General features: G+C 38.1%; 1 protein-coding gene across 3 annotated transcripts in view; it reads right to left on the bottom strand.

Annotated features, from left to right (window-relative positions):
* Window positions 1-1,687: 1,687 nt before the first annotated feature.
* Window positions 1,688-27,744, bottom strand: part of DHX40 (DEAH-box helicase 40) — a 61,535-nt gene continuing 35,478 nt past the window's right edge. For 2 of the 3 annotated variants that reach the window (XM_064271306.1, XM_003414582.4), the window contains 6 exons: window positions 16,629-16,743; window positions 15,991-16,099; window positions 11,532-11,626; window positions 8,911-8,980; window positions 8,411-8,639; window positions 1,688-7,193 (listed from right to left, as the gene is read on the bottom strand). In XM_064271306.1, coding sequence (XP_064127376.1) covers window positions 7,054-7,193; window positions 8,411-8,639; window positions 8,911-8,980; window positions 11,532-11,626; window positions 15,991-16,099; window positions 16,629-16,743 — 758 coding nt within the window. In that variant the 3' untranslated portion in view covers window positions 1,688-7,053. Of the gene's footprint in view, window positions 7,194-8,410; window positions 8,640-8,910; window positions 8,981-11,531; window positions 11,627-15,990; window positions 16,100-16,628; window positions 16,744-16,790; window positions 17,024-27,744 lie in introns of those variants that run through there. The other variant, XM_064271307.1, reaches the window with a different exon arrangement.

Raw genomic sequence — 27,744 nt, 5'->3', positions numbered from 1 at the left:
AGTCTAAGCCTAGAGTTGAGGCTGCTTTGTGAAACAATAGTCCTTAATGATTCTTTAATAAATCTCTCACAATTATGTCTTATTTTGCTTACACAGTCATCACTCTGGTGCATGCCTACATCATCCCACCCCTTAAAAAAAAAAAAGTTGTCAGTTCCAACTCACAGTGACCCTACACGACAGAGTAGAACTGCCCCACAGGGCTTGCAAGGAGCGGCTGACAGATTTGAGTTGCCGACCTTTTGGTTAGCACCTGAGCTCTTAACCACAGTGCCACCAGGGCTCCATCCTACCCCTAGACTATTACAATAATCTCCCAATCACATTCCTGTTGTCAAATTTAATTTTTAAATTCATCCCTCTGCTTAAAAACTTTGACTTGCTCCACAGTGTCTACAATACTAAGTCTCAGCTAATTAGGTTGACATTCAAAACCCTTCTCAATGAGACACTGATAATCTTTCCACTGTTTAATCCAATTCCTCTACCCAATCACCCAAATTCTCTATCTCCCTTTTTATTTTAGCCCAAGTCCTACTCTTCCTTGAAAAGTCAGCTTAAAATCCATTTACTCTATTTCTCCAGCTATTATAGCATTTATTAACTGTACCATCCATTTAATTCAAAGCCTAGGCTACTTTATGTTGTTAATCATCACATCTGGAGTTAGCACACAATCATTTATAAATATGTACAATACACAAAATAACAAACTTGCTGCTGGGGGAAAGGTCACAAAAGGAGAGAAATCAAAAATTAAACCAGTTTAGTCAGAACTGATGTGCACAAAACTACAATACAAAATAGAAAGCTAAACACTCTTAAGACATAGAGTATCATGAAAGGGCAAAGAAGCAGTTACTTCTGATTGGAGACTTCAGGAAAGGTTTCATGGAAATGGTGGCATTTGATCTGAGCTGTCGAGAAAGGTAAAATTTCAACACGTGGCCCTTAAACTCTCTGGGAAATCTTGAAATATTCGTATGCCTAATGACTAATACATAATAATCAGTTTTAAGTACCTATTATGTAAGATTATTAATTAAATTTGGTAAGTTGAACCTGAAATTAAGAGTTAAACTCACAAGTACAAATGAGTGCAGCAGCAATGGATCTCTACAGCTGGTAAGGGGACTGAGAGAACAGGAATACGAAAAGCCAAACCGGAGGTTGATACCTCAGACATTACACTACACTATATCTACTATAAGGGGCCCTGGTGGCACAGTGGTTAAGCCTGCTGGGCTGCTAACCAAAAGGTTGGTGGTTCAAATGCACCAGCTACTCCTCGGGAGAAAGATGTGGCAGTCTGCTTCTATAAAGATTATAGCCTTGGAAACCCTATGGTACAGTTCTACTCTGCCCTACAGGGTGACCATGAGTCGGAATCAATGCTGACAGCAATGAGTTTGGGTGTTTTTTTGGCATATCTGCTATATACAAAGTTGACTGCATCGTATAGGTGTAGCAAATTCCATGTAAATAAAATATTAGACACTAAGCTCTCAGAGTGTTGGGTCTGAATTATAAAAATCAATACTTCCTTACATTAAAAACAAAAAAACCTGTCTTGTTTTCTCAATAAGATTATGGATTTTAGGGAAAAGGCCAAATCTTAACGTATCTACCTTCCAATTATAGTACTAGCCCGTTATTTGCTAAAATAAATTTTTGTTGGTGTTCACAAAATTCCAACATCATCACACACAAGGTTTAATTCCCTTCAAATTTGAGTTCAAAAAGTTTATTTTGTGGCTATAGCTTAATGATAAATTTGGCCCTGCTCTATTAGCTTGTTTTAACATCAGGATTAAGCACCTGAAAACTACTGCAGCTGTAAATCAGCTGCTTAACCCTGAAGCCTTTAGTTATTGTATAATTTTCCTGTTTTGCTGCTGGTAAAAAGAAAAGATAAAGGTATTTTTTAGTAGCAATTATGGGTTAATTCTGGATTTGGATGGATACAAAAGCTGCATAGCTTTATGGATAACTAACAAACCTGTCTCCTTTGTGATGGAACTCTGAGTGATTCCAGTTCCAGGCTCCAGTATTTTCCTCACCCTTTTAATTACATGCAAAATGAGTTTGTTTTGGTAGGCCTATGGAAAAGTAACAGTCTATTCTAGGTCTTAAGAGTATCATCCATTTTTTAGTGATTTATTTAACACCTGATATTAAATAACAGATCAAAACTTAGCACATTTCCTCTTCAAACAGAGGATTAAAAAGGATCCTTTGGAAATCACCTAAAAAATGTCTATTACTCTGAAGAGAATTGTAATATTTTCTAGTGATGCAGAAATTCAAAATGTTTTTCTCTGTAAAAATATGTTAGAGACTAGCAATAAAGTGCTCTGTGGGTGGTTTGCTACAACACATAAAATCACGTGATACCAAATGTGCCTATCTGGGTTGAATCTAAGGTAACACTTGGCTATATTTTGGGTTGAGTATTTTCAACATAGGAGCCCTGGTGGCACAATGGTTAAGTGCTCAGGTGCTAACCAAAAGGTAGACAGTTTGAACCCAGCCAGCCGCTCCAAAGGAGAAAAGACCTGTCAATCTACTCCCATAAAGACTTCAGCCTAGGAAACCCTATTGGGCAGTCCTACTCTGTTCTATGGGGCCACTACAAGTTGGAATCAACTCGACTGCACACAACAACAAGTTTCAATACAGATTGCAGAGTCCAAACACCTAGAATATTTACTATCTGGTCTTTTAAAAGTGCTGAATATCAAAATATGTTAATTAGCATATTAACAAGACACCTCTCTTGTCTATAATTAGAAGTATATTTATGACGAATGATAAAGATTCAGTAAGACAAGCACTTTGCTGCTTTGCTGGTAGGAATGTGAACTGGCTCGTCTGTTTTGTAGTTTAGGAATATGCATGTGGGTGCCACCATGAGGAGCCTTAAAAATCATTTTCACTGCTGTATAGAATTTGACTGTAAGAACATATCATAATTTATTCAACCAGTTTCCTACTGATAGCTCTTTATATTGTTTTCTATTTTTTACTATTAGAAACAATCCTATATTTTAACAGTCTTATAAACGTTATATCTAACACTTTTATGTATTTAGCATCAACCAGTAATTGATGCTAAATCTAGAGGGGCCCAATTTTTTTTTTTAATTAACTTTTATTGAGCTTCAAGTGAACATTTACAAATCAAGTCAGACTGTCACATATAAGTTTATATACAGCTTACTCCGTTCTCCCACTCGCTCCCCCCTAATGAGTCAGCCCTTCCAGTCTCTCCTTTCGTGACAATTTTGCCAGCTTCCATCTCTCTCTATCCTCCCACCCCCACTTCAGACAGGAGATGCCAACACAGTCTCAAGTGTCCACCTGATACAAATAGCTCACTCTTCATCAGCATCTCTTTCCTACCCACTGTCCAGTCCCTTTCATGACTGCTGAGTTGTCTTCAGGAATGGTTCCTGTCCTGGGCCAACAGAAGGTTTGGGGACCATGACCGCCGGGATTCCTCTAGTCTCAGTCAGACCATTAAGTATGGTCTTTTTGTGAGAATTTGGGGTCTGCATCCCACTGATCTCTTGCTCCCTCAGGGGTTCTCTGATGTGCTCCCTGCCAGGGCAGTCATCGATTGTGGCCGGGCACCAACTAGTTCTTCTGGTCTCAGGATGATGTAAGTCTCTGGTTCGTGTGGCCCTTTCTGTCTCTTGGGCTCTTAGTTATCGTGTGACCTTGGTGTTCTTCATTCTCCTTTGACCCAGGTGGGTTGAGACTAATTGATGCATCTTAGATGGCTGCTTGTTAGCATTTAAGACCCCAGACGCCACATTTCAAAGTGGGATGCAGAATGTTTTCATAACAGAATTATTTTGCCAATTGACTTAGAAGTCTAGAGGGGCCAAATTTCATGAGGAGCAGGATACGTTACATAACCTTAGAGCTCCTGGGGTATAAATTTAGAAGCAGGCTTGTTGGGTCATAGGTTGTACATACCACATCACTGTTGACTTTACTAGATATTGCCAAAATGTTCTCTAAATAAAAGCGATTTATTCTCCCATGTCAACACTTTTCAGACATATTAGTGTTGCCAATCTGATGGGAGTGAATGTCATCTCACGGTTATATTCATCTATGTTTCTCTAATTATTAGAAAGATTCAGTGTCTTATTTATTGGCCATTCATGTTTCCTCTTTCATGAAATGACTGTCCTTTGCCACTTTTCTATTATAACATTTGTCTTTGTTTCTCTGTTTTGTTCAGTGATTTGAAGATGAACCCCCATTTCTTTAAGAACAAACTCCTCCATAAACACCACGTATCCTCAAAAGCTACTCTCACCTTGCCTTAACTAGATCCAGCATTCCCTTGATACTACTTTGCTCACAGCCCTCTCCAATGAAAATCGATTCTTCTAATGGATACCACTGTCAAAATTATCTCAAAGCTATAATGTCATTCCTCTCCAATATATCCATATACCTTACAAAGTAAGTCCAAATTCCATAGTTTGGCTTTCACAGCTTTCCATAATCTGACCTTAACCAACATATTCAGACTATTGCTGTTGTTGTCAGCGGCTGTTGAATGGGATTCCAATTTATGGCAATGACCCCATGCCCAGTGGAACAAAACACTGCCTAATCCTGCAACATCTCATGATTGATTGTAAATTCGATTGTTACAATCCAAAGGGTTTTCACTGGCTGATTTTTGGTTGTAGATAGCTAGGCCTTTCCTCCTAGCCATCAGGTTTCTTCCTAAAACCTGTTCAGCATTATAGCAATATGCAAGCCTCCACTGACAGATGCGTAGTGGCTGCACTTGAGGTGCGCTGGCTATATGTATATATACTCTATGCACCAAATAAACTGGAATATTTGGCACCCCTCTTAAGTGCCCCCTGGGCTTTCTATCTTGGTTCATGCTAATTGCTAACATCCATCTGTTTATCCTGTTGCTGTCGAGTCCATTCCAACTCAGCCAACAAATAATATAGAAAGGAATTGGGGGGAAAATCACCATTTTGTAATCATAAAACTGATTTCAGGCAATAATTATCAATTAATACCCAATCTAGAGGGTCATATTTTATGAGAAACAGGATATTTTACATAATCTAAGTGTCCCTCCCCAAATTACTTAATAATTACAAGAGTAACTAAATTGGAGAAACTGAAAACACCCTAACCAAGTAATCAAATTAATATTTTTTTAATAAGGGGCAAACAGACACTATGTACCTCCAAGTGTGATACCCTAGGAAGGACACTCCATCAGTTATACAGTATTCCAAGTCAAAAATGCATAACTGTGAGGAAGCATTAGAGAAACCCAAACTGAGGATATTTAATAAAATAACTGGCCTGTATTATTAAAAAATGTAAATGCTGGGAAAGACAAAGAACTGAGAACCTTTTCCAGATTAAAAGAGGCTGAATACATGATGCTTGACTGGATCCTTAACTGGAGAAAAGTGCTATAAGGGACATCATTAGGACAATTGATGACAGTTGAATATGGATTATAGATTTAGAATGTATGCTTGAGCAATGTTTATTGAAGTAAAAGAACTTTCATTCCAAGAATCCATACCTCTCCCACACAAAGTCTAAGGAAATGCATTGATATATATATATACCTGAGAGAAACCGTTAAGACCAGGTGACTAATGGGCTGCAAGTGTCTAGAACACTGAAGAGAAAAAAGAACAAATTAACGAGGCTGGAAATGTTCAGAGAAACAATCACCACTCACCTTCCAAAATAAAAACATGGGTTTGGGTCCTCATGTGATTTTTCAGTAAAGGCTTCAAGTTTCTAATACTGAACAGAAAACAGCTTAGATTCCAAAAGAAATAACTGGAAAAGTTAGTTACTTATAAAATATTTAGATCCTTACTTTTTACAGAAATATCTAAAAACACACATAATACTGCCTTTTGAATTTTGATGACACCAATAGTTTTATTTAACAAACATTGAGTGACTACTATGTGCCGAGCACTATGCTAAGTGCCATGAAAGATACAAAGATGAACACATAGTCCCTGCCCACAAGGAGCGTATAATCTAGTGGGGGAGAGAGACACATACACAAATAACTAGAATACAAGGCAGTAAACAAGAGTGGGGAAGTGCTGAGTGTGGCCTGAGTGTGCTACTAGCCTCAAGGTTCCAATTTGAAACAGTGGTGACGTAGTACTGGCTGCTTTGAAAATCCTATCTCAAGATCAGCATAATAGATGTTTAAATGGTCCTCCCTAAGTAACTGGAGGCAAGAGGGTAGGCCAAGTGGAAGGGCTATTTGAAAGCACTCTTACACCTACATACATGATGCTGATATAAAGTATGTAGGTACAGCTAAAAAAGAACTTTTATATATATATATATCATCTGTCCTTTGGTTAATGGCTATAGCTACTGTTTTAAACAATATACTTTTATATAAAAAGGAATTTGTATAATCCCAGAAAAATCAATTTAAGGATTAATATTAATTCAAGAAAGAATCCTGCCATAGGCAATTTTCTTATTTACTAATTAAGTCTTTTCTCTAACTAGCTATAAAGCTCTGTAGCAATTAAACTGTTAGACATCTAAGTATTGCTGAGTAAAAACCTCTTATGTTCAGCCTTCTAAGGAAATGATCACGTACCTGATATAACACTATTTTGATAGCAACAAGAAGGCCTTAAAGAGATTTAAGGAAAATAATTTTTAATGCTTCAATGCAAATGAAATACACTCTGATTAAATACAATTCAATGTCCTCTGAAAGTATCTCAATGACAGCATTCAATGCCAGTTAAGGTCAGCAAAATTGAAGTGAGGAAAATATTACACATCTTGTCTTTCATTTGGTTTCAATATCATTCCCTATGACTGTGGCGACTCTATCTTTTCTTTGAGAAAATTCCATTTTTCAGTATTGATGAACTTTTATTTTTTTTAGCTCATAGGCTAGTAACAGCTGCTGACCACTTCTTCTCGGTAGTTCTGTCTGAAATAACTGGCATATTTCCTGGCTGTTTTTCCTACTTCCTGAATTGGAGGGTCCACTCCTCAGCCTGTTTCCTTCAGTGTGTCACTGTGGTCCTGGGTCCTCTGCTGTTTTCTCTCCAGGAAACGAGCACGTGCATCTGATATGGATTTGTCATCATTTCTTCTTTGCATTTTCTTCAGGACTTCTTTTGATATTCCGTCTAAAAACATTACAAATTTATGGAATAAAACTTTAGTTTCCTGATTCAGTACTAGAAGTGTTATCAGAAAGAGATGCCCTGATTTTTAACGTTAAAAAATAAAGACAAAATTAAATTTTGCCCTTTCAAAAGAAATGACATATTCTATGGGTAAAAAAAATAAGAGTACAGAGGCCTAGGAGTCAGAAAAACTGACCATAATTCAAGTACCTAGTACAGTGTTGTAACACGGCAATAAAACACCCAGTGGCTAACGTTCTCAAGACTCTTTTTATGATTTCTTGGGCAAAATTCCTCACCATTGTATTTCTCAGTGATGTTAAATAAGAATGATATGATCTGCTCTGCCATTCAGCCTCAAAATGCTTTACTGAAAAGCTTCTTGTATATGTGAGCTGAGAATTAAGCTTTCTGTCCTAGTCATAGGGTCACTATGAGTCGATCGACTTGATAGCAACCGGTTTCGGTTTTTGTCCTAGTTCAGTACTACAACTCTTCATGCCTCCAAACTAAAGAATTAACATTTCTTCGAAAAAGCAGGTTCTGAGGTAATAATTCACAAAATTTTATAAACAAACCAGAAATAATAAAGCACAACTGGAAGGCAGTATGACCTACTAGTTAAGAGTACAGGCTCCAGAGTCAGGCCCTTGGATTTAAATTCCAGATTCACCACTTATTAACTATGTAAAACTAGTTTACACTGCTAAATCTCTATTTCCTCATCTATAAAGTGAGGATATATACTTGCTTCCTAGGGTTGTTGTACAAATTCAATGAGAAAATGCAGGTTAAGTGGTTGTTACTGTTGTGTGCCATCAAGACGATTCTGACTCATAGCGACCCTAAAGGAGAGAGCAGAACTACTCCATAGGGTTTCCAAGGAACAGCTGATGTATTTGAAGTGCCAACCTTTTGGTTAGCTGCCTGAGCTCTTAACCACTATGCCTCCAGGGCTCTTGGTTAGCAAATGGTTAGCAACAGATATTGTTGTTATTAATAATGTCATTGGACAGAGGAGTTAAAGAAAGGAGGACTAATTGCATGGAAAAGTATGAAGTCAAAATGAATATAAATCTGAGATTTAGGGCAACCCTTTGCTTTCTGAGGAGATAGAACTAGAACCTAAGCCCTGTAATGCTATTTCTATAAGTATATGAAAAACTGGACATTTATGTTCTCTGGACTTTTAACACTAGAACTAGTGATTCACTCACCCTTTAGCTGCTTTACATTTTCCTTATTTGTCCATCTCCTTCTTGCATCTTCTCTTGCTTCACGTCGGGCCACACTGCTCAGATCATGTGCATTAAATTCATGCAACTTGGGTAATAAGTCTCTCACCCATTCATAACGAATTGGACAAACAATTCTTGCGTAGACTTTGGTGGTAACTAATACCTCATGAAAAATGATCCATTCAAGTTTGGTTTCCTGTTCATGAAGCTATACAAAAGCACTCATTTAAGGACAATAACTCAATAACTTGCCATATTTCACATTAGACCAAGAAAATAATAACAGCCTAGATCTTCTGAATTGCTAACTTCTTCAATCAAACAGGAGGCATGGGCCAATGAATACACTTATAGCTCTATGTAATAAAGATACATTTAGCCAATATTTAACCTCAAAGAAAAAAGTAAAAAGAGAAACATCTGCATATTACTTATTTCTAATCTTTATAAATTCCTTTTTTAAAAAATTAGGTACTTACTGCCGAGGAAGGGTGAATGTGAACTGGGCTTCCACGTCCATCCATTGTGCAAAACGTTCTTCCAACAGATCTATGAACAGAACAACCAAATGATGGTAAAAATGAGAACAGTAAAACATGAAATAAGTAGTGTGTTAAGTCCAACAATGAGCAATTTTATGTTCTACCACAGAGAGGTTTAAATTTATTTGACTATAACTTTAACCAATTCATCTTAAACTAATATAAGTTAAACAGTCTTTTCAATTAACTATAAGCATTTCTGGTCAATAAGTAGTGATGTTAATATCTTATTTGTGCTTTAGAGTTTCCAAAGTGCTTTAATAACAAAGCCTCCAACAACCTGAGATTTGAAAGCCAGGCACTTTATTAACCTAGAAACTAATACTTAAATAAATCAGCTGGCCGTCTCAAGATCACAGAGCTAATGAATGGTGAAACCAAGTCCCAAACATGGGTCTCCTGACTTAAATACAGTGCTCCTTGTATTATCTTATGCTACAACTCCTTTTAAAGGTATGTTTTCACGATTCTAAAATCTAAAAACTAGAAAAACTTATCACTTTTCTAACCCATGCCCTTAACTTAAAGTTCTTACCCTCCTCTTTCTTTCCCTACATAAACATCATACCAAAAACTTGTCAAAATAGCCCTAGTACAACTGTCATCACAACTCATTCCCTATAGTACTTTATACATACTCCTAGTATAGCCCAGATCAGACTGCATCACAATTACTGATTTACATGTATGTCTCCTCCACTGCACTTAAATGTCATCAAGAATGATGACAAGACTCACATATTACTCCATCATTTTATCTTCAGGACTTGCCCATTGTTTGGCACGTAGCAGGTTAACTAAGACATCATATTTTTTAAATTCTGAAACAATCTCAAATTTACAGAAAAGATATAAGTATAGTTCGAAATACTTTTTTACCTGAACCATTTGAGAGTAAGTTGTCGACATGATGCCCCATCACCCCCAAACACTTGGGTGTACATTTCCTACAATCAAGGAATCCTCCTACATAACCATATTACAACCATCAATCAAAACCAGGAAATTAACACTTTACTAGCACCTAATCCTTAGAACCTACTAAAATTTCACCAAATGTACTCACAATATCCTTTGTAACAGTTCAGAATCATTCATTGCCTACACTTTCCATGTCTCTTTAGTCTCCTTCATTCTGGAAAAGTTCCTCGGTCTTTCTTTACTTTCATGACTTGATACTTTTGAAGATTATAGGATAGTAATTTTGTAGACTGTCCCCCAATTCAAGTTTAAGTCTATTTCAGGATGATTAGATTCAAGTTACGCATCTTTGGCAGGAATAACATAGAAGTGATGCTGTGTTCTTCTCATTGCATCACATCAGGAAGCACATGATTTCAACTGGTTCCATTACTTGTTCCATTTGACTGCTTGATTCAGGTAGTATCTGGCAGGCTCCTCCACTGTAAAATTACTTTTTCCCCTTTGTAATTCATAACAACTTTGTGTAGTAGTGCTTAATTACATAAATAATTCCATCCCTCACTAAACTTCCAATTTACTCATTTATTAGTTTGTATCATTACAGACCTATGATTTCACATTTTATTTGATGAGTTTTAATCCATTACTATCATTATTTATTTTGATGCTCAGAATGTTCCGTATATTATCGGTCTGGGGTCTCTTCAAGCTTGCTCCTGTGCACTTCTGGCATGCCCTAAACCTTCTTTAAAGACTTGTCTGCTCACTGGCAAAATAAGATGCTCCAGGTTCAAGCCCCATTTCTCCAAGGAGCCTTGATTCCTTTTAAATGGCAGATGGTTGTTAAAAGTCATGATCTGGATATTAAGTGTATTCAACGCTATTGGGGTGGCACTGCTGCCAGTCCCTCTCAGAGCTACGGTATATACATATATAAATACACAAAACATGTATATTCTACACACACACATCCATCCATCTACCCACCCACCCATCTATATAGAAAACCTTAAGTTGACAGTAATATTCTGAAATCCCAGTCCAGCACCATAGGGTTCATTCTTATTTTCTCCCTTCCTATTATTTCTAATTCCCTTTGCCATTACCCTTAATACATTTAATTTTTTGATCAATCCCTCTGTATATAACCAATCTCCCATCAACACCACTGTCACTCCCTCCCCTACAAAATACCCTCCTCACCACATTCAGCCTCTGACATTGCACCCCAAACAGTCCCTCTCATATGAATGCCCTCTCACCCTGCTTAAGCTCTGACACTCCACACCAAGGCACCCTTCCTCAGGGATGCCCATGGCACCTGTCTGGCTTTCATACACAGGGCCACCCCTCTGCAAGAAAACTCTTTTCACTCAACTTAGGCACTGATACCCCACAATGGACAGCCCTTCTTCACAGACTCCACTTCTACCCGACTTGAGTTCCAATTCCCCACTCCAGGCCACTGCAGCTTCCCCCTACACAGTGACAATTATGGACAGGGTTACCTGAACTGATGTCATTGTTATCACAGAGCTTAAATCAAACCTTCAACCTTAAATATTAAATAGTTTAATATAGTAGTCAAATACAGTAGTATTTCTTTATCCATCTCTCAAGCTCATATTGCTTACCTTCGAGCTACATTTTTGAAATAGCCTGCACAAAGACATCTTCGTAGTACCTCGTGTTTAGGACCTTCAAAGGTCTCTCTCGGGAAATCACTTTGCTATAAAAAGATTATATATACAGTAGTAAATCTCAAAGAAAATTTTTCAAATAATCTTTTACTTTGAAAACACACTTCTAAAGACTTGTGATCCTTGCCAATATGTAGTAAGAGATTTGCCATTCCACCTGAAACCACCAAAGAGCTGACAAAATATATGAAAACAATTTCCAAAACACAGTAGATAAGGCAACAAAGGACAGTGATCCCTAAGAGATGGGCAATAAATGAAATAAGCCCTGTAAGTGCTCCAACTGACAGGGCTGACAGAGATTTTGGGCTAAGGCACAGGAAAGGATAACCCAAGTGGAACCCAGAGAACTGCTTGAGTTGAGGAGACTGAGCTGAGAGTCCAGGAAGACCAAGGTGGCTAGCATTTGCAGGGAGCTCTCCCTCAAGCGTTCAGTTGAGTACTGATTAGCACATGTGACAAAATTACCTGTGGCTGGGGGAAAAAAAACCTCCCAAATGGATAATAATGTTCAGTGCTCACATAGTGGGAATGATACCTGTTCCTATCACCCAGACTAGAACATCTCATAATTCACATGGCTCTGGGTACAGAATTCAGAAGGGTCTTGCCTCAGTAGTGGGCAATAACTAGCCCTTTACTGAGCACTGCTCTGATCCCACTGATGTATCTTAAAAGCAAGATCTGAAAGCATTAGTTTTCAAATAACTGCATCCTAGAACAAACCTCAAGAATATTTGTAGGAATACAAAAATATCTAGCACCTAGAAGGTAAAATTCACAGCGACTGGCAACCAAAAAAAAATTATGAGACATGCAAAGAAGCAGGAAAATATGACCCACAATGAGAACATAAATCAATCAAAACCAACCCAGAACTAACACATATGCTAATTATGTTTATATTATAATTACATTTATATGTGGATTACAATTGGATGTAATGCTCAAAAGGTTGAGACATGGAAATATCTTTTTAGAAGACTCAAAGTCAAAATCTAGAGATGAAAGCTACAATGCTTGAGAGGGAAAATATACTTGATGCAATTAATGACAGATCAGACACTGCAGAGGAAAAATTAGTGAACTTGAAGACAAAGTAATAGAGAACATTCAAAATTAAAAACAGAGAGAAAATAGAATGTTTTAAAAATGAGGAGAGCTTCAGTGAGCTCTGGGACAAATTCAAGAGGCCTAAAACATGTGTGATTCGACTTCACAAAAGAGAGCCAACGGGGGATAGTAAATATATTTGAAGATGTAATGACTGAAACTTTTCTCCAATTTGATAAAAACTATAAATCCACAGATCTAAGAAACTCAACTAACCCCCCAAAAAGAAACATAATACTACACCAAGGCACATCATAATCAAATTTTCTCAAAACCAGTGATAAAGAGAAAATCTTAAAAGTAATTGGGATTAAGGGTGGGAGAAATAAAGGATGATAGTAAGACTTCTTCAGACAGAATGTAAGCTACAAGACAGTAGAGCAACATTTTTAAAGTACTGAAGGAAAAAAAACTGCAAACATGGAATTCTATACCCAGTGAAATTATCTTTGAAAAACAAAGGTGAAATAAAGAATTCAACACCAGTAAACTCATACTACAAGAAATGTAGGAAGGTCTTTCAACGTTGACTTTCAGATGAAAGGAGAGTAATAGTAGATGGAAATGTGGATCTACACAAACAAAGCACGCTAGAAATGGTAAATATGTGGGTAAACACACAGAATTTTTTTTCTTATTACTTAAATTTCCTTAAGATAATAAAACTGTTCAAACAATAACCATGTAGTATGGGGCTTATGTTGTTGTTGTTAGGTGCCGTCGAGTCGATTCTGACTCACAGCGACCCTACGGACAACAGAATGAAACACTGCCTGGTCCTGTGCCATTTCTCACGATTGCTGCTGTGTTTGATGGGGTTTATTACATACGCAAATATGAAATGTGTGACAACAATCACCCATGCATCAAGAGAGGAGAAATGGAAGTGTACTATTGAAAAGTTTCTTATACTACATATAAAGTGGTATGATAGCTCTTGAAGACTGTCATAGGTTAAATACGTATACTGTTGTTTTTGGGTGCCATTGAGACAATTCCAACTCATAGCAACCTTACAGGTCAGAGTAGAACTGCCCTATACAGTTTCCTAGACTATAAATCTTTACTGGAGCAGATCACCAAGTCTTTTTTTCCTGTGGAGCAGCTCGGTTCAAACCACTAACCTTTTGGTTGTCAGCCAAGAGCTTAACTATTACACCACCAGGGCTCTTAAACATGTATAATATAAACCCTAAAAGAGCCACCGAAATAACAAAGAGTTATAGCTAATATGCGAACAAAAGAGAGGGTAAGAATGGTTGCACAGCTCCAAGAATGTAATCAATGTCAATGACTTACATATTTAGAAACTGTTGAATTGGTTGGTGTATGGTTTGCTGTGTATTCTCAACAACAAAATAAATCATTAAAAAATAAAAAAGTAAGTGGACAGAAAAAGATATACCATGCTTATACTAATCAGAAGGAAACTGAGTGGATATGTTATTATCAAAGTAGATTTCAGAGCAAACATTATTATCAGGAATAAAGGAGGGTCAGTTCATGAGGAAGACCTAACCATCCTAAAAATGTATACACCTAATAACAGAACTTCAAAACACATGAGGCAAAAACTCTTACAAGGAGAAACAGGCATATCCACAAGTAAGAGTCAGAGATTTCAATACCCTTCTCTCCATAATTGATAAAACAAAGGAAGAACTTGCTGTAAAGCTACAGTAAACAAGACAATGTGTTACTGGCATCAAGATAGACAAATATATCCACGGAGCAAAACACAGTCCAGATAAAGACTCACACATATATGGACAACTGATTTCAATGAAGATGTAAAGGCAATTCAACGGAAAAAAGAATAATCTCTTTCACAAGCGGTGCAGGAACAACTGGACAACCACATGTTTTTGTTGTTGTTACCTACCCTGGAATCAGCCCCTAACTCATAGTGACGCCATGTGGACTTTGATACATACCTCATACCAAATACAAAATTAACTCAAAACAATCCATAGACCTACGGATCATAGTCCTAATGTAAAACCTCAAACTACAGAACACCTAAAAAAAACACAGGAGGAAACCTTACTAAAATTGGGTTACACAAAGATTTCTTAGTTGTAACACCAAAAACATGATTCATAAAAGAAAAAAATGATAAACTGGGTGTCATCAAAAAAAAAAATTCCTGCTCTTCAAAGAAGAATGAAAGGACAAGCTACAGACTAGGAGAAAATATTTGCAAATCACATGCTAGATAAAGGACATGTATCCAGAATTTATAAAGAACAAGTTCAATAAAAAGAGAGCAGACAAGCCAACTTAAAAAATGGCAAAAGATTTGAACAGGTATTTGGCCAAAGAAAATATACAGATGGCAAGTAAACACATAAAAAGATTCTCAACACCTTTAATAATTAAATAAATGTAATTAAAATGACAATGAGATACCACTATATACTTACTAGAATAGCTAAAATTAAAAAGACAAACTATACCAAGTGTTGGTGAGGACAATCACTTTGGAAAACTCTTTAGCAATTTCTTAAAAAGTTAAACATACTCTTAGCATGATTCGGCTATCCACCTCTAGGTATTTATCCAAGAGAGATGAAAGTATTAAGTCCAAACAAATAATTGTACACAAATGTTCATAGCAGCTTTATTTGTAATAACCAAAAACTAAAAAAAAAAATCCAAATGTTCATCAACAGCTGAATGGATAAAATGTGGTAATCCACGCAATGGAGTACTACTCAGCAATATAAAGGAATAGCTATTAATACACACTACACAACATGTTTGAAGCTCAAAATTAATTATACTGAGTGAAAGAAACCAGGCAAATAAAGAGTACGTACTGTATGATTCTATTTATATAAAACTCTAGGAAATGCCAGCTAATACACGGTAACAAAAAGCAGATCAGTGGCTGTTTGGGTAAGGGGAGGATGGGCCTATGAGGCCAGATGAAGGAATTATAAACAGACATGAGGAAACTTTGGGACATAAAGGATATATCCATTATTTTGATTGTGGTGATGGTTTCATGGGTATATACAGATGTCAAAACTCATCAAATTGTAACTTTAAATGTGTGCAATTTACTAAATGTTAATTACACCTCTGTAAAAAGCCCTCCTTTATACAGATAAAATTCCTTTATTACTTACCACTAGGAATCTTTCATGGGGTCAAGGAAATAGCTAAATGCAGTAATAAGGAGAAAGGGAGGGGAAAGTGATAGCAAGTAACTGTACATCACTGAAAAGACAGTATGAAATATAGAGGCTACTGAAGAAAAAATCATTATAGCAATCACCTGCTTAAGCTTCCTGATTAGTTCTCGAAGTTGTGCTTCCACACGAAATGCAGAAAATAAGCACCTCCAATGAATCCAATGTTTTTGGCACCAAGAAGCTGGAGCTCCACTGCAAAACGAAAATACCAGTATCTTTAAAAAAAAAAATCTTCTATAAAACAAAGACAGTCTAACATTCTCATTTCTATTACAAAACTGGAAACCTATAAGCTACTCTCAGCTCCTTTATTAAAAAAAAAAAAAAAAAAAAAAAGACCTGTCCAAATACTGAGAAAGCACTTCTGGGAATTTGAAAAAGCAATTAAATTACTGCAGACACCTTTGATGGAATTAAAAAAAAAATTGTAAATGGATTTATTTTTATGTATAGGCTTTAACAAATATTAAGTCATTTTCTAATGTAAGCTACCCAAAAACCCAAAAAACAAACCCATAGAGCCAAAATTTCTATAAAGTCATTCTCAGCAAAGGTTGGAGAGTAAAGAGAAAGTGCCTAGCAAATGATAGTCACCTGACATATATTATTGCCTTGAGGTCATTATCATCCCCATGAACCTTACTGTCTTAAAGTCACACAGTAAGGAGGTACTGGAACAACGATTCAAACACTTTCCACTACATAGGACTACTTCACATACCTTGATTTGCATTGTTCAAAAATGACAGCTAAAGTTGCAAAATCATTAAAGCCTCCAGCTTTAGCTGCCAATTCTCGATGTCTCTGTTCTGCTTCCTTCTGGTACTCTGGATCAACTAAACAACAATTGGAGAGACAATTTAGTTCTACTTTACATTAAATGTCTGCATTATTTTGTTTATTCAAGCTCATTAAAATCTTCCTCACCCTCTGGAACGAAATAAGGTGGAACTACAGTAACTCTTGTTTGTGTTGTTGTCGGGTGCCATCCAGTTGATTTTTGACTTATAGTGACTCCATGTGACACAGCAGAACTGCCCCGTAGAGTTTTCTTAGCTGTAATCTTTATGGAAGCAGATCGCCAGGTCTTTCTCTTGCAGAACCACTGGGTGGGTTCTAATATTCAACCTTTTGGTTAGCAGCTGAATGCTTAACTGTTTCACCACCAGGGCTCCTTTTGGAGGGCTTTAATTTCTCCCTAACCCCTTTTCTTCTTTTAACCATACTTAGGAGATTTTATCAGAATAGCAACATTACTTCTACCCATCTGTTTACCTTTAAGATAATATTTGTAATTTACTTTTAAAATTACTTTTTCTTGTATGAGTAACCCATGCTCACCATAAAAAAAATTATAATGGTACGATCATATATAATGCAAAGTTCCATATTCCCCACTTTGTCACATTACCCATAAACCAATCCCCAAGGCTAACCATTGTTATTTAGTGTGTGTCCTTCCAGGTATTTTCTAGATATGTACAAGCACATATAGGATGTTTTATTTTTACATAAATAGGATATATTTCTATAACTTGCTTTATTCACTTAATAACATTTCCATGTTAGTACTTATAGAATTATTCATTCTCAAAAACAGATACACAGTATTCCCCAGGGGTATGGGGAATATAATTTAACCAGTCCCTAAATGACCTTCATGTATACAGAACTTTTAATAAACTTTTTATTTGTCTTTTTAAATTCTCTATTGATGTACAACATGCATACAGAAAACTGTACATGTCATTAAACATATAGCTCAATGAATGTTCATAAATATATAAATGTACCCAACATCCAAATAAACAAACAGCATCCCAGAAGCCCCTTTAGACTCTCTTTCCAACAGTTGCTCATTTCCCTCCACAAGGCTAGACATATCCTGGTCCTGGTGCTGAATCTAGCTGTGCTGGGTACACTGAGGAATTAGAGGATGTAGTACGATGTGGTACAATGGAGGAAGGAGCTCTAGGTGGTTTTGAAAAGAAAAAAAAAGGACTCTGAAAGTTTAGCCTGGGTAAAATGCTATGTAGGGATCTAAGGCAACCAGAGAGTATGTCAGTCCTGACTCGGATGAGGAAAGGTGATATCCCAATGCCCCTGATTCCAAGGACAGCACTTAGATACACTGTGAATTTGCATAGGAACATTTCCTGATATTAGGAGGAAAGCAATATGATTAAAGAAAGTATTCATGAAGGTACCAAGTCTCCCATCACAGGTTTTAGGCAGCTTCCAACTATGCTGCCTAGGTAGCAGCTAGAGACAAAAGGAGAGAGAATACATGTATGTCAGGCCATACAAGTGCCCTGCTAAGGTGAAGATATGCTTGTTAATACCTACCTCTTGAACTCGTCAGGCATACTAATTTTTTAACATAACACATCGAATTTCAAGTACCTAAATACCATTCCCCAGAAGGTATGACCATACCAAAGGTCAAATTGCACTAGACTCCATCACCAACCCCAACACCAGGAAACAAGTCTACTTAACCAAGGCAAGGGCCCTTGGAATCCCTGAATTGTGGTGTTCGTAGCTATAAAAACGTAGTGCCCCAGCCACCTGGACCCCTGGGCTATGAAGCCAAAGAGAAGCCTCCTGCTATGGTCCAGTTCTTCCCTTCTCTGCCTCACGATGACCCTAGGAACCTTCACTTTGATGACCCTAGAAACCTTCACTTTGGCTGTACTACCGACTGTAATAATTTATACAAACTGCTCACCATCTGTTATTAAAATATCAGTGTAACTTTGCAATAACTTTTAGTAGATTTTACTTTTAAACATAGCTCATACATTGAGAAGATAAACTTTACATGGTCAGTTTTGGATCTCTGTTGTTTACAATGGCTACCTGCTCACACTTAGAAAAATTTACAGGACACATTGCTTCCTTCCTACATTACTTGCTCATGCTTGCTCATTTACTCTCTCTTCATCATCCTCAGAGTTAAAAGAAAAGAAAGACAGAGCATACTCTTTTTTTTTCCCTACCTCTTGCTTCAAAAATAGACTAATTAATTAAAATTGAAACTGGCACAAGTCCCACAGTAAATTCACAGTATGTACAGAAAAGTCTAATGCCATATTACACATAGTTCCTACAGTCTTGGCAAGTTTCTCCTCTGAATAAATGATAGTTGATTATCTGTCTTTAAGTATTTTCCCAGTGGACTTGTCATTTGCTTTAGTTTATTGTCTTTCCCCAGATGATATTCTACTGTCAGTTTTACCTTATGAAAATAGGTAGATGCTACTGAAGCAAAACAAGTAAATATGAAGGTGAAGCAGCAAACAGGCTGGATGAGCTAAACTTCTTCCTTTGGAAAGGTAATTCAATGCTTTTCCATATAGCAATCAATCAGAAAACAAAAATATTACACAGAAAGGGTTTCAGAGCTAAAGCAGGGGAAAAGGCTGTAAGTATATATAAAACATCCTTTGTTTTGAAAAATATCACAGGTAAAGCATTTAAAATCAAAATTGTGGAACCAACCCAACAGTTTCATTTTAAATTTGCTCTATTTTAAAGCGATACTGTTTACTAGCTTAAAAAGTTAACAGCCCTCACTCTTTCATCTAACTTCTAAAGCAGTATCTATACTGTTGCTGTTGTTGTTAGGTGCCGTTGAGTCAGTTCCAACTCACTGCAGCCTTATGCACAACAAAACAAAACACTGCCCGGTCCTGAGCCATCCTTACAATCATTGTTATGCTTGAGCTCATCGTTGCAGCCATTGTGTCAATCCGCCTCACTGAGGGTCTTCCTCTTTTCCGCCGACCCAGTACTCTGCCAAGCATGATGTCGTTCTCCAGGGACTGATCCCTCCTGACAACATGTCCAAAGTAAGCAAGACGCAGTCTTGCCATTCTTGCTTCTAAGAAGCATTCTGGTTCTACTTCTTCCAAGACAGACCTGTTTGTTCTTTTGGCAGTCCATGGTATATACAATACTCTTTGACAACACCACAATTCAAAGGTGTCAGTTCTTCTCCAGACTTCCTTATCATTGTCCAGCTTTCACATGCATATGATGTGATTGCAAATACCATGGCTTGGGTCAGGTGCACTTTAGTTTTCAAGGTTACATCTTTGCTCTTCAACACTTTAAAGAAGTCCTTTGCAGCAGATTTACCCAATGCAATGCATCTTTTGATTTCCTGGCTCTGCTTCCATGGCTATTGACTGTGGATCCAAGTAAAATGAAATCCTTGACAACTTCAATCTTTTCTCCGTTTATCATGATGTTGCTCATGGGTCCAGTTGTGAGGATTTTTGTTTTCTTTATGTTGAGGTGCAGTCTATACCGAAGGCTGTAGTCTTTGACCTTCATTAGTAAGTGCTTCAAGTCCTCCTCACTTTCAGCAAGCAAGGTTGTGTCATCTGCATAACACAGGTTAATGAGTCTTCCTCCAATCCTGATGCCCCGTTCTTCTTCACCTAGTCCAGCTTCTGGGATTATTTGCTCAGCATACAGATTGAATAGGTATGCTGAAAGAATACAACCCTGACACACACCCTTCCTGACTTTAAACCGGTCAGTATCCTCTTGTTCTGTAACAACTGCCTCATGATCTATGTAAAGGTTCCTCAGGAGCACAATTAAGTGTTCTGGAATTCCCATTCTTAGCAATGTTATCCATAATTTGTTATGATCCACACAGTTGAATGCCTTTGCATAGTCAATAAAACACAGGTAAACATCCTTCTGGTATTCTCTGCTTTCAGCCAGGATCCATCTGACACCAGCAATGATATCTCTGGTTCCATGTCCTCTTCTGAAACCAGCCTGAATTTCTGGCAGTTCCTGTCAATATACTGCTACAGCTGTTTTTGAATGATCTTCAGCAAAATTAATAATATCTACATTATGTACATAGTTTACTACAACAAGGCGAGAGATTATTGTAAATGTTGAAAAATCACTGTTTTGATATTTAAAAAGAGAAAAGAGGTTTGGGTCAGTATCTAAAGAAAATAAACCCAGGAGGCAAGGCCAAGAAGGCGGAGTAGTCGGATGCTTACTGTGGTCCCTCTTACAACAAAGTCCCCGAAAAACAAGTGAATCGATTATATATGACAATCTAGGAGCCCTGAACATCAAAGACAAAGCTGAGGAGTCGGACTGAGCAGCAGAGGGTGGGAGAGACACTTCAGAAGCAGTGAGGATTTGCCAGACCTGCCCTGGCCGGCACCCTGCAGGCTGGATTGGCCTGCGTGCACAGGCTGAGACAAGCAGTAGCACTTGGGATACATTTTCCACACTGGGAGAAACCGAGCAGCGGAGAGTCTGCACAAGCCTGTGGAACCAGGGGAAAGCGATGCTAGATCTGCGAAAGTTAAGTGCAAGCGTCTAACCTACCACACAGGATCAAAAAAACCCTTTCCCCTCTAGGAAGTACCTCTCTCCATTTACCCATCCCCTCCCCGCTCTGCTCCAGTCCTGGGCCGGCTTTATTCAGTAACTGCTGCAAGGACTGGAAGTGGGACCCGTTGTGCGTCCTGAGCCATTCTGCCAGCTCTTCTAAGCCAGGACCTCAGGACAGGCATAGCCCCTTTGGCAAGGCAGAAGCTTAAGGGGTCCAAGGACTCTGAATGCCTTTCATCCCTGCCTAGACCTGTGTGGGCCCATTTCAACAGCATAGGCCCTCATTAGCATAGTATAACAGGGTATATACCTGAAGCCTATTTTCAACTGCAACAGCTAAGGAGGAGTGGCAGATTCCACCCTGCTCATTAACAGCATCCTCACCTACCCACATCAGGGGCCTGAGGACTGTTGGCTCCACCCACCCCACCTAGCCACTCACGACAGGGGTCTGAGAATAAGTGGTGTCTCCCAGTCGTTACAGCCAACAGCACTGGATGCCCAAAGTCCAGCTGCAAAATTCATCCACCTATGAACTCTAAGAAACAGGGACACGCCTTCTACCCAGGCACTCAGGGGCAGCTGTCAGCCCCCTACCTTGCTCAGCACATAAACCCTGACTGCAGCCAGATACCTGTACCTGCTGCAATCACCCCTATGTAGCCCTGCCTGTCTAGGACTGTAGGTGAGAGCCTACACCACATACTCAGTGACCAACAACCTGGACACCTAAGTTGAATCCACACAAGAAAAGAAAATGGACTCTTTGGCTTGCATACTGAGTAGCAGCTCTAACCATCTGTTATCAGGACACAAAAGATTCAAAGAGGCCAATAATCAAAGTAGCTCACACGACCAGGCTATTTGGGCACATGAAAACAAAACGAAACAAGAAGCTAGGACACACTAAGCAAACATAAAATAAATAAATATAATAACTTATTGATGGCTTGGAGACAACAGTCAATAGCAAACCACATAAAGAGGCAGAACAAGATGGCTTCAGCAAGCCACCAAAACAACCAAAAAACCTCCCAGAGAAAGAGAAGTTCTTGGAATTACCAGAGGCAGAATTCAAAAGATTAATACACGAAGGTCTTTAAGAGATAAGGAAGGAGAGCAGGCAAAAATGTAGACCAAGCCAAGGAACACACAGACAAAGCAACAGAGCAACTTGGGAAGGTTTTACAAGAGCATAATGACAAATTTAACAAGCTACAAGAATCCATAGACAGACAACAAATAGAAATCCAAAAGACTAACAATAAAATTTCAGAATTAGATAATTCAACAAAAAGTCATAGAAGCAGAATTAAGGAAATGGAAGTCAGAATTAGTGAGACCGAAGATAAAGCATTTGACACCAATTTATTTGAGGAAAAATCAGATACAAGAATTTAAAAAAATGAAGAAACCCTAAGAATTATGTGGGACTCTATCAAGAGCAATAACCTATGAGTGACTGGAGTACCAGAACAGTGGGGGACAACAGAAAACACAGATAGACAATTTGTTGAAGATTTGTTGGCAGGAAACTTCCCTGATATAGTGAAAGACGAGAAGATATCTAACTAAGAAGTTCACTGAACCCCATGCAGGGTAAATACCAAAGAAAATCATCAAGACGTATTATAATCAAACTTGCTAAAACCAAAGATAAAGACAGACTCTTAAGAGCAGCTAGGGATAAATAAAAAGTCTTCTATGAAGGAAGGTCAATAAGAGTAAGCTCTGACTACTCAGCAGAAATCACGCAGGTGAGAAGACAATGGGATGACATATATAAAGCCTTGAGGGAAAAAAATTGCCAGCCGAGAATTATATATCTGGCACAACTGTCTCTCAAATACAATGGCAAAATTAGGGCATTTCCAGATAAACAGGAGTTTAGGGAATTTATAAAAACGAAACCAAAATTACAAGAAATACTAAAAGGAGTCCTCCAGTTAGAAAATCAATAACATCAGATAACAACCCAAGACTAGAACTCAGGACAGAACAACCAGATTATCAACCCAGATAGGGAAGTCACAGAAACAATTCAAAGCTAACACACTGAAAATAAGTAAACAGAGATGTCAATATGTAAAAGATGACAAGGTAAAAACAAAAAAGAGGAACTAAATAATGTAGTATTGAACTTTCATATGGAGAAGAAGTCAAGGTAATATCAAGAAATGAAAAATTGGTTTAAACTTAGAAAAACAGAGGTAAATATTAAGATAACCAAAGGAAACTAACAATCCTAAACATCAAAATAAAAAACAAGAAAAACATAAAGACTCAGCAAATACAAAATCAATAATGAAAAGAATAAAGAAAAACGACTCAGCACAGAAAATTAAGTGAAACCAAAAAACTGTCAACAACACACACATACACAAAAATACATTGACATGACAGCACTAAACTCATACCTATCAATAATTATGCTGAATGTAAATGGACTAAATGCACCAACAGAGACAGAGAGCGGCAGAATGGATTAAAAACATGATCTGTCTATATGCTACGTACAAAAGATAAACCTTAGACTCAAAGATACAAACTAAAACTCAAAGGATGGAAAAAATGTATCAAACAATAAAAAAAGAGCAGAGTGGCAATATTAATCTCTGATAAAACAGACTTTAAAGCAAAATCCACCACAAAGGATAAGGAAAGACACTATATAATGATTAAAGGGTCAATATACCAGGAGGACATAACCATAATAAATATTTATGCACCCAATGACAGGGCTCCAAAATATATAAAACAAACTCTAACATCACAGAAAAAAGAAATAGCTCCACTTCAACACGCCACTTTTGGTGAAGAACAGGACATCCAGAGAGAAGCTCAATAAAGACAGAGAAGATTTAAATGCCACAATCAACCAACTTGATCTCATAGACATATACAGAACACTCCACCCAACAGCAGCCAAGTATACTTTCTTTTCCAATGCACACGGAACAGTCTCTACAACAGACCACATATTAGGCCTCAAAGCAAGCCTTAACAGAATCTAAAACACAGAAATAGTGTAAAGCATCTTTTCTGACCATAAAGCCATAAAAGTAGAAATTAGTAACAGAAAAAGCAAGGAAAAAATCAAATACATGGAAACTGAACAACACCTTGCTCAAAAACTACTGGGTTATAGAAGTAATCAAGGATGGAATAAAGAAATTCACAGAATCAAATAAGAATGAGAACACATCCTATCAGAACCTTTGGGACACAGCAAAAGCAGTGCTCAGAGGTTAAATTACAGAAATAGAAGTACCATACAATCCAGCAATTCCACTCCTTGGAATACAGCCTAGAGAAATAAGAGCCATCACACAAATAGACATAATGTACACCCATGTTCACTACAGCACGGTTCACAATAGCAAAAAGATGGAAACAACCTAGGTGTCCATCAACAGACAAACTGATAAACAAATTACGGTATATTCACACAACAGAATACTACGCAATGATAAAGAACAATGATGAATCTGCGAAACATCTCACAACATGGATGAATCTGGAAGGTATTATGGTGAGTGAAATTAATCAGTCACAAAAGAACAAATATTCTATGAGACCACTGTTATAAAAACTCAAGAAAAGGTTTAAACACAGAAGAAAACATACTTTGATGGTTACTAGGATGGGGAGGGAAGCAGAGGCAAATTCACTAACTAGGTAAAACTCAAACCCACTTCTGTCAAGTCAATTCCGACTCACAGTGACAGAGTAGAGCCACCCCATAGAGTTTCCATGGAGCATGTGGTAGATTCAAACTGCCAACCTTTTGGTTAACAGCCATAGCTCTTAAGCACTATGCCACCAGGGTTTCCACTAACAGTGGACAAGAATTATCTTAGGTGAAGGGAAGGACAACACACAACACCGGGCAAGTCAGCACAACTGAGTGAACCAAAAGCTACAACACTTCCTGAGCACAATCAAACACTTCGAGGAACAGAGTAGCCAGGGTGGGGATCTGGAGATCATGGTTTCAGGGAACACCTAGGTCAATGGGCATAATAAAGTTTATTAAGAAAATCTTCTGCATCCTACTTTGGTCAGTGGCATCTGGGGTCTTAAAAGCTTTCCTGCAGCCATCTAAGGTGCATCAATTGATCCCAACCTACCTGAGCAAAGGAGAATGAAGAACACCAAAGACACATGGAAAATATTAGCCCAAGAGACAAAAGGGCCACATAAACCAGGGACTCCATCAATCTGAGACCAGAAGAACCAGATGGTGCCCAGCTACCACCAATGACCACCCTGACAGGGAACACAACAGAGAGTCCCTGACTGAGCAGAGGGAAAGTGTGATGCAAAGCTCAAATTCAAGTCAAAAGACCAGGCTTAATGGTCTGACTGAGGCTAGAGAAACCCCAGAAGACATGGCCCCCAAACTCTCTGTTAACCCAGAACTAAAACCATTCCCAAAGCCAACTCTTCAAAGATTAGACTGGACTATAGAACATAAAATAATATTCGTGAAGAGTATGCTTCTTAGTTCAAGTAGATACACAAGGCTAAATGAGCAGCTCCTCTCTGGAGGCGGGATGAGAAGGCAGAAAGTGATAGGAGCTGGTTGAATGGACACAGGAAACCCGGGGTGGGAAGGGGGAGTGTGCTGTCACATTATAGAGATTGCAACTAGGGCCACATGACAGTATTTGTATAAATTTTTGTATGAGAAATTAACTTGAGCTGGAAACCTTCACCTAGGGCATAATAAATAAATAAACAAATAATTAAATAGATAAATAAAAAGAAACCCAATCCTAAGTATAACAAAACAAAGGAAAAGGTCACTTTCTTAGTGCTTTGGCAGGCCCTGTTATTACGATTCATATCCATAAATATCACTGACATCAAGTGTTTTTTTCTATGTGAATATTCACTTGTCCCAGCACCTCTGTTGAACAGATATACTTTTACCTATTGAATTGCTTTTCCACCTTTGTTGAGACACACAGTGGAGTACTACGCAACAATAAAGAACAATGATCAATCTGCAAAGCATCTCACAACATGGATGAATCTGGAGGACATTATGCTGAATGAAATAAGTCAATCACAAAAGGACAAATATTGTATGAAGCTGCTGCTATAAAAACTCATGAAAAGGTTTATACACAAAAAGAAACAATCTTTGATGGCTATGGTGGGGGGGGGATGGAAAAACAACAGACAATAGATGGGTGGTAACTTTGGTGAAGGGTAAGACAGTGCACAGTGCTGGAGAGGCCAGCACAGCTTGTCCAGGGCAGGGTCATAGAAGCTCCATGGTTACATCCAAGCTCCCTGAGGGACCAAATTGCTGGGCTGAGGGCTATGGGGACCATGGTCTCGGGGAACATCTAGCTCAGTTGACGTAACAGTTTACAAAGAAAATGTTCTACATTCTACTTTGGTGAGTAGCACTGGGGTCTTGAAAGCTTGTAAGCGGCCATCTAAGATACTCTACTGGTTTCACCCCATCTGCAGTGAGGGAGAATAAAGAAAAGCGGGGTCACAGGGAAGGGACTGGTCTAGGAGACTAGTGGACCACAACTGCCACAGCCTCCACCAGACTGGGTCCAGAGCAAATGGATGGTGCCTGGCTGCCGCCACTGACTGCTCTGACAGGGATCACAGTGGAGGGTTCTGGACATAGCTGGAGAAAAATGTAGAACAAAATTCTAACTCACAAAAAAAGGCCAGACTTACTGGCCTGACAGAGACTGGAGAAACCCTGAGAGTATGGCCCCAGGCACCCTTTTAGCTCAGTAATGAAGTCCCTCTCGAGGTTTACCCTTCAGCCAAAGATTAGACAGGCCCATAAAACAAAGAGAGACCAAAGGGGCACATTAGCCCAGGGGCAAGGACTAGAAGGCAGGAGGGAACAGGAAAGCTACTAACAGGGAACTCAAGGTCGAGAAGGGGAGAGTGTTGACATGTTGTGGGGTTGGTAACCAATGTCACAAAACAATATGTGTACTAATTGTTTAATGAGAAGCTATCGCTCTGTAAACCTTCATCTAAAGGAATAAAAAAAAAAGAATATATTGAGAATAGTGAGAGCCATGACTGTCACTGCTGGAATAGGGAGTTACAAATATGGAAAGGGAGAAGAATGTACCCTGTGGTGTTGGATGGAATCTGCCTATCAGTACGAAATCATTTTTAATATACATATAGAAATGCATATACACGTATATGTTTCCTAGCCCTGACTACTGAGAGAGCTCAGAAGCAATGGCACATCAGAAACAACGAGCACAGATTTTAAAGCTAAGATCTTGCTTTCCAAATATAACTCCCCACTAAAAGGAATCAGGGTTCTTTCTGACTGATTCCAGAACTGGGACCAGGAAAAACATAAAATGAGCCTGGAATAGGTTCTTGCATCAAAAGTAAGAAAATGTTCAAAGAATGATGTGAACATGTAAAAAAGACATAGTCAATTTGAAGGACTCTCATTTAGG

Source organism: Loxodonta africana, chromosome 18 (assembly GCF_030014295.1).
Source record: "Loxodonta africana isolate mLoxAfr1 chromosome 18, mLoxAfr1.hap2, whole genome shotgun sequence".
Taxonomy (NCBI): domain Eukaryota; kingdom Metazoa; phylum Chordata; class Mammalia; order Proboscidea; family Elephantidae; genus Loxodonta; species Loxodonta africana.
The sequence above is the reverse complement of the archived record's forward strand: the minus strand, read 5'-3'. Positions and strand labels throughout refer to the sequence as shown.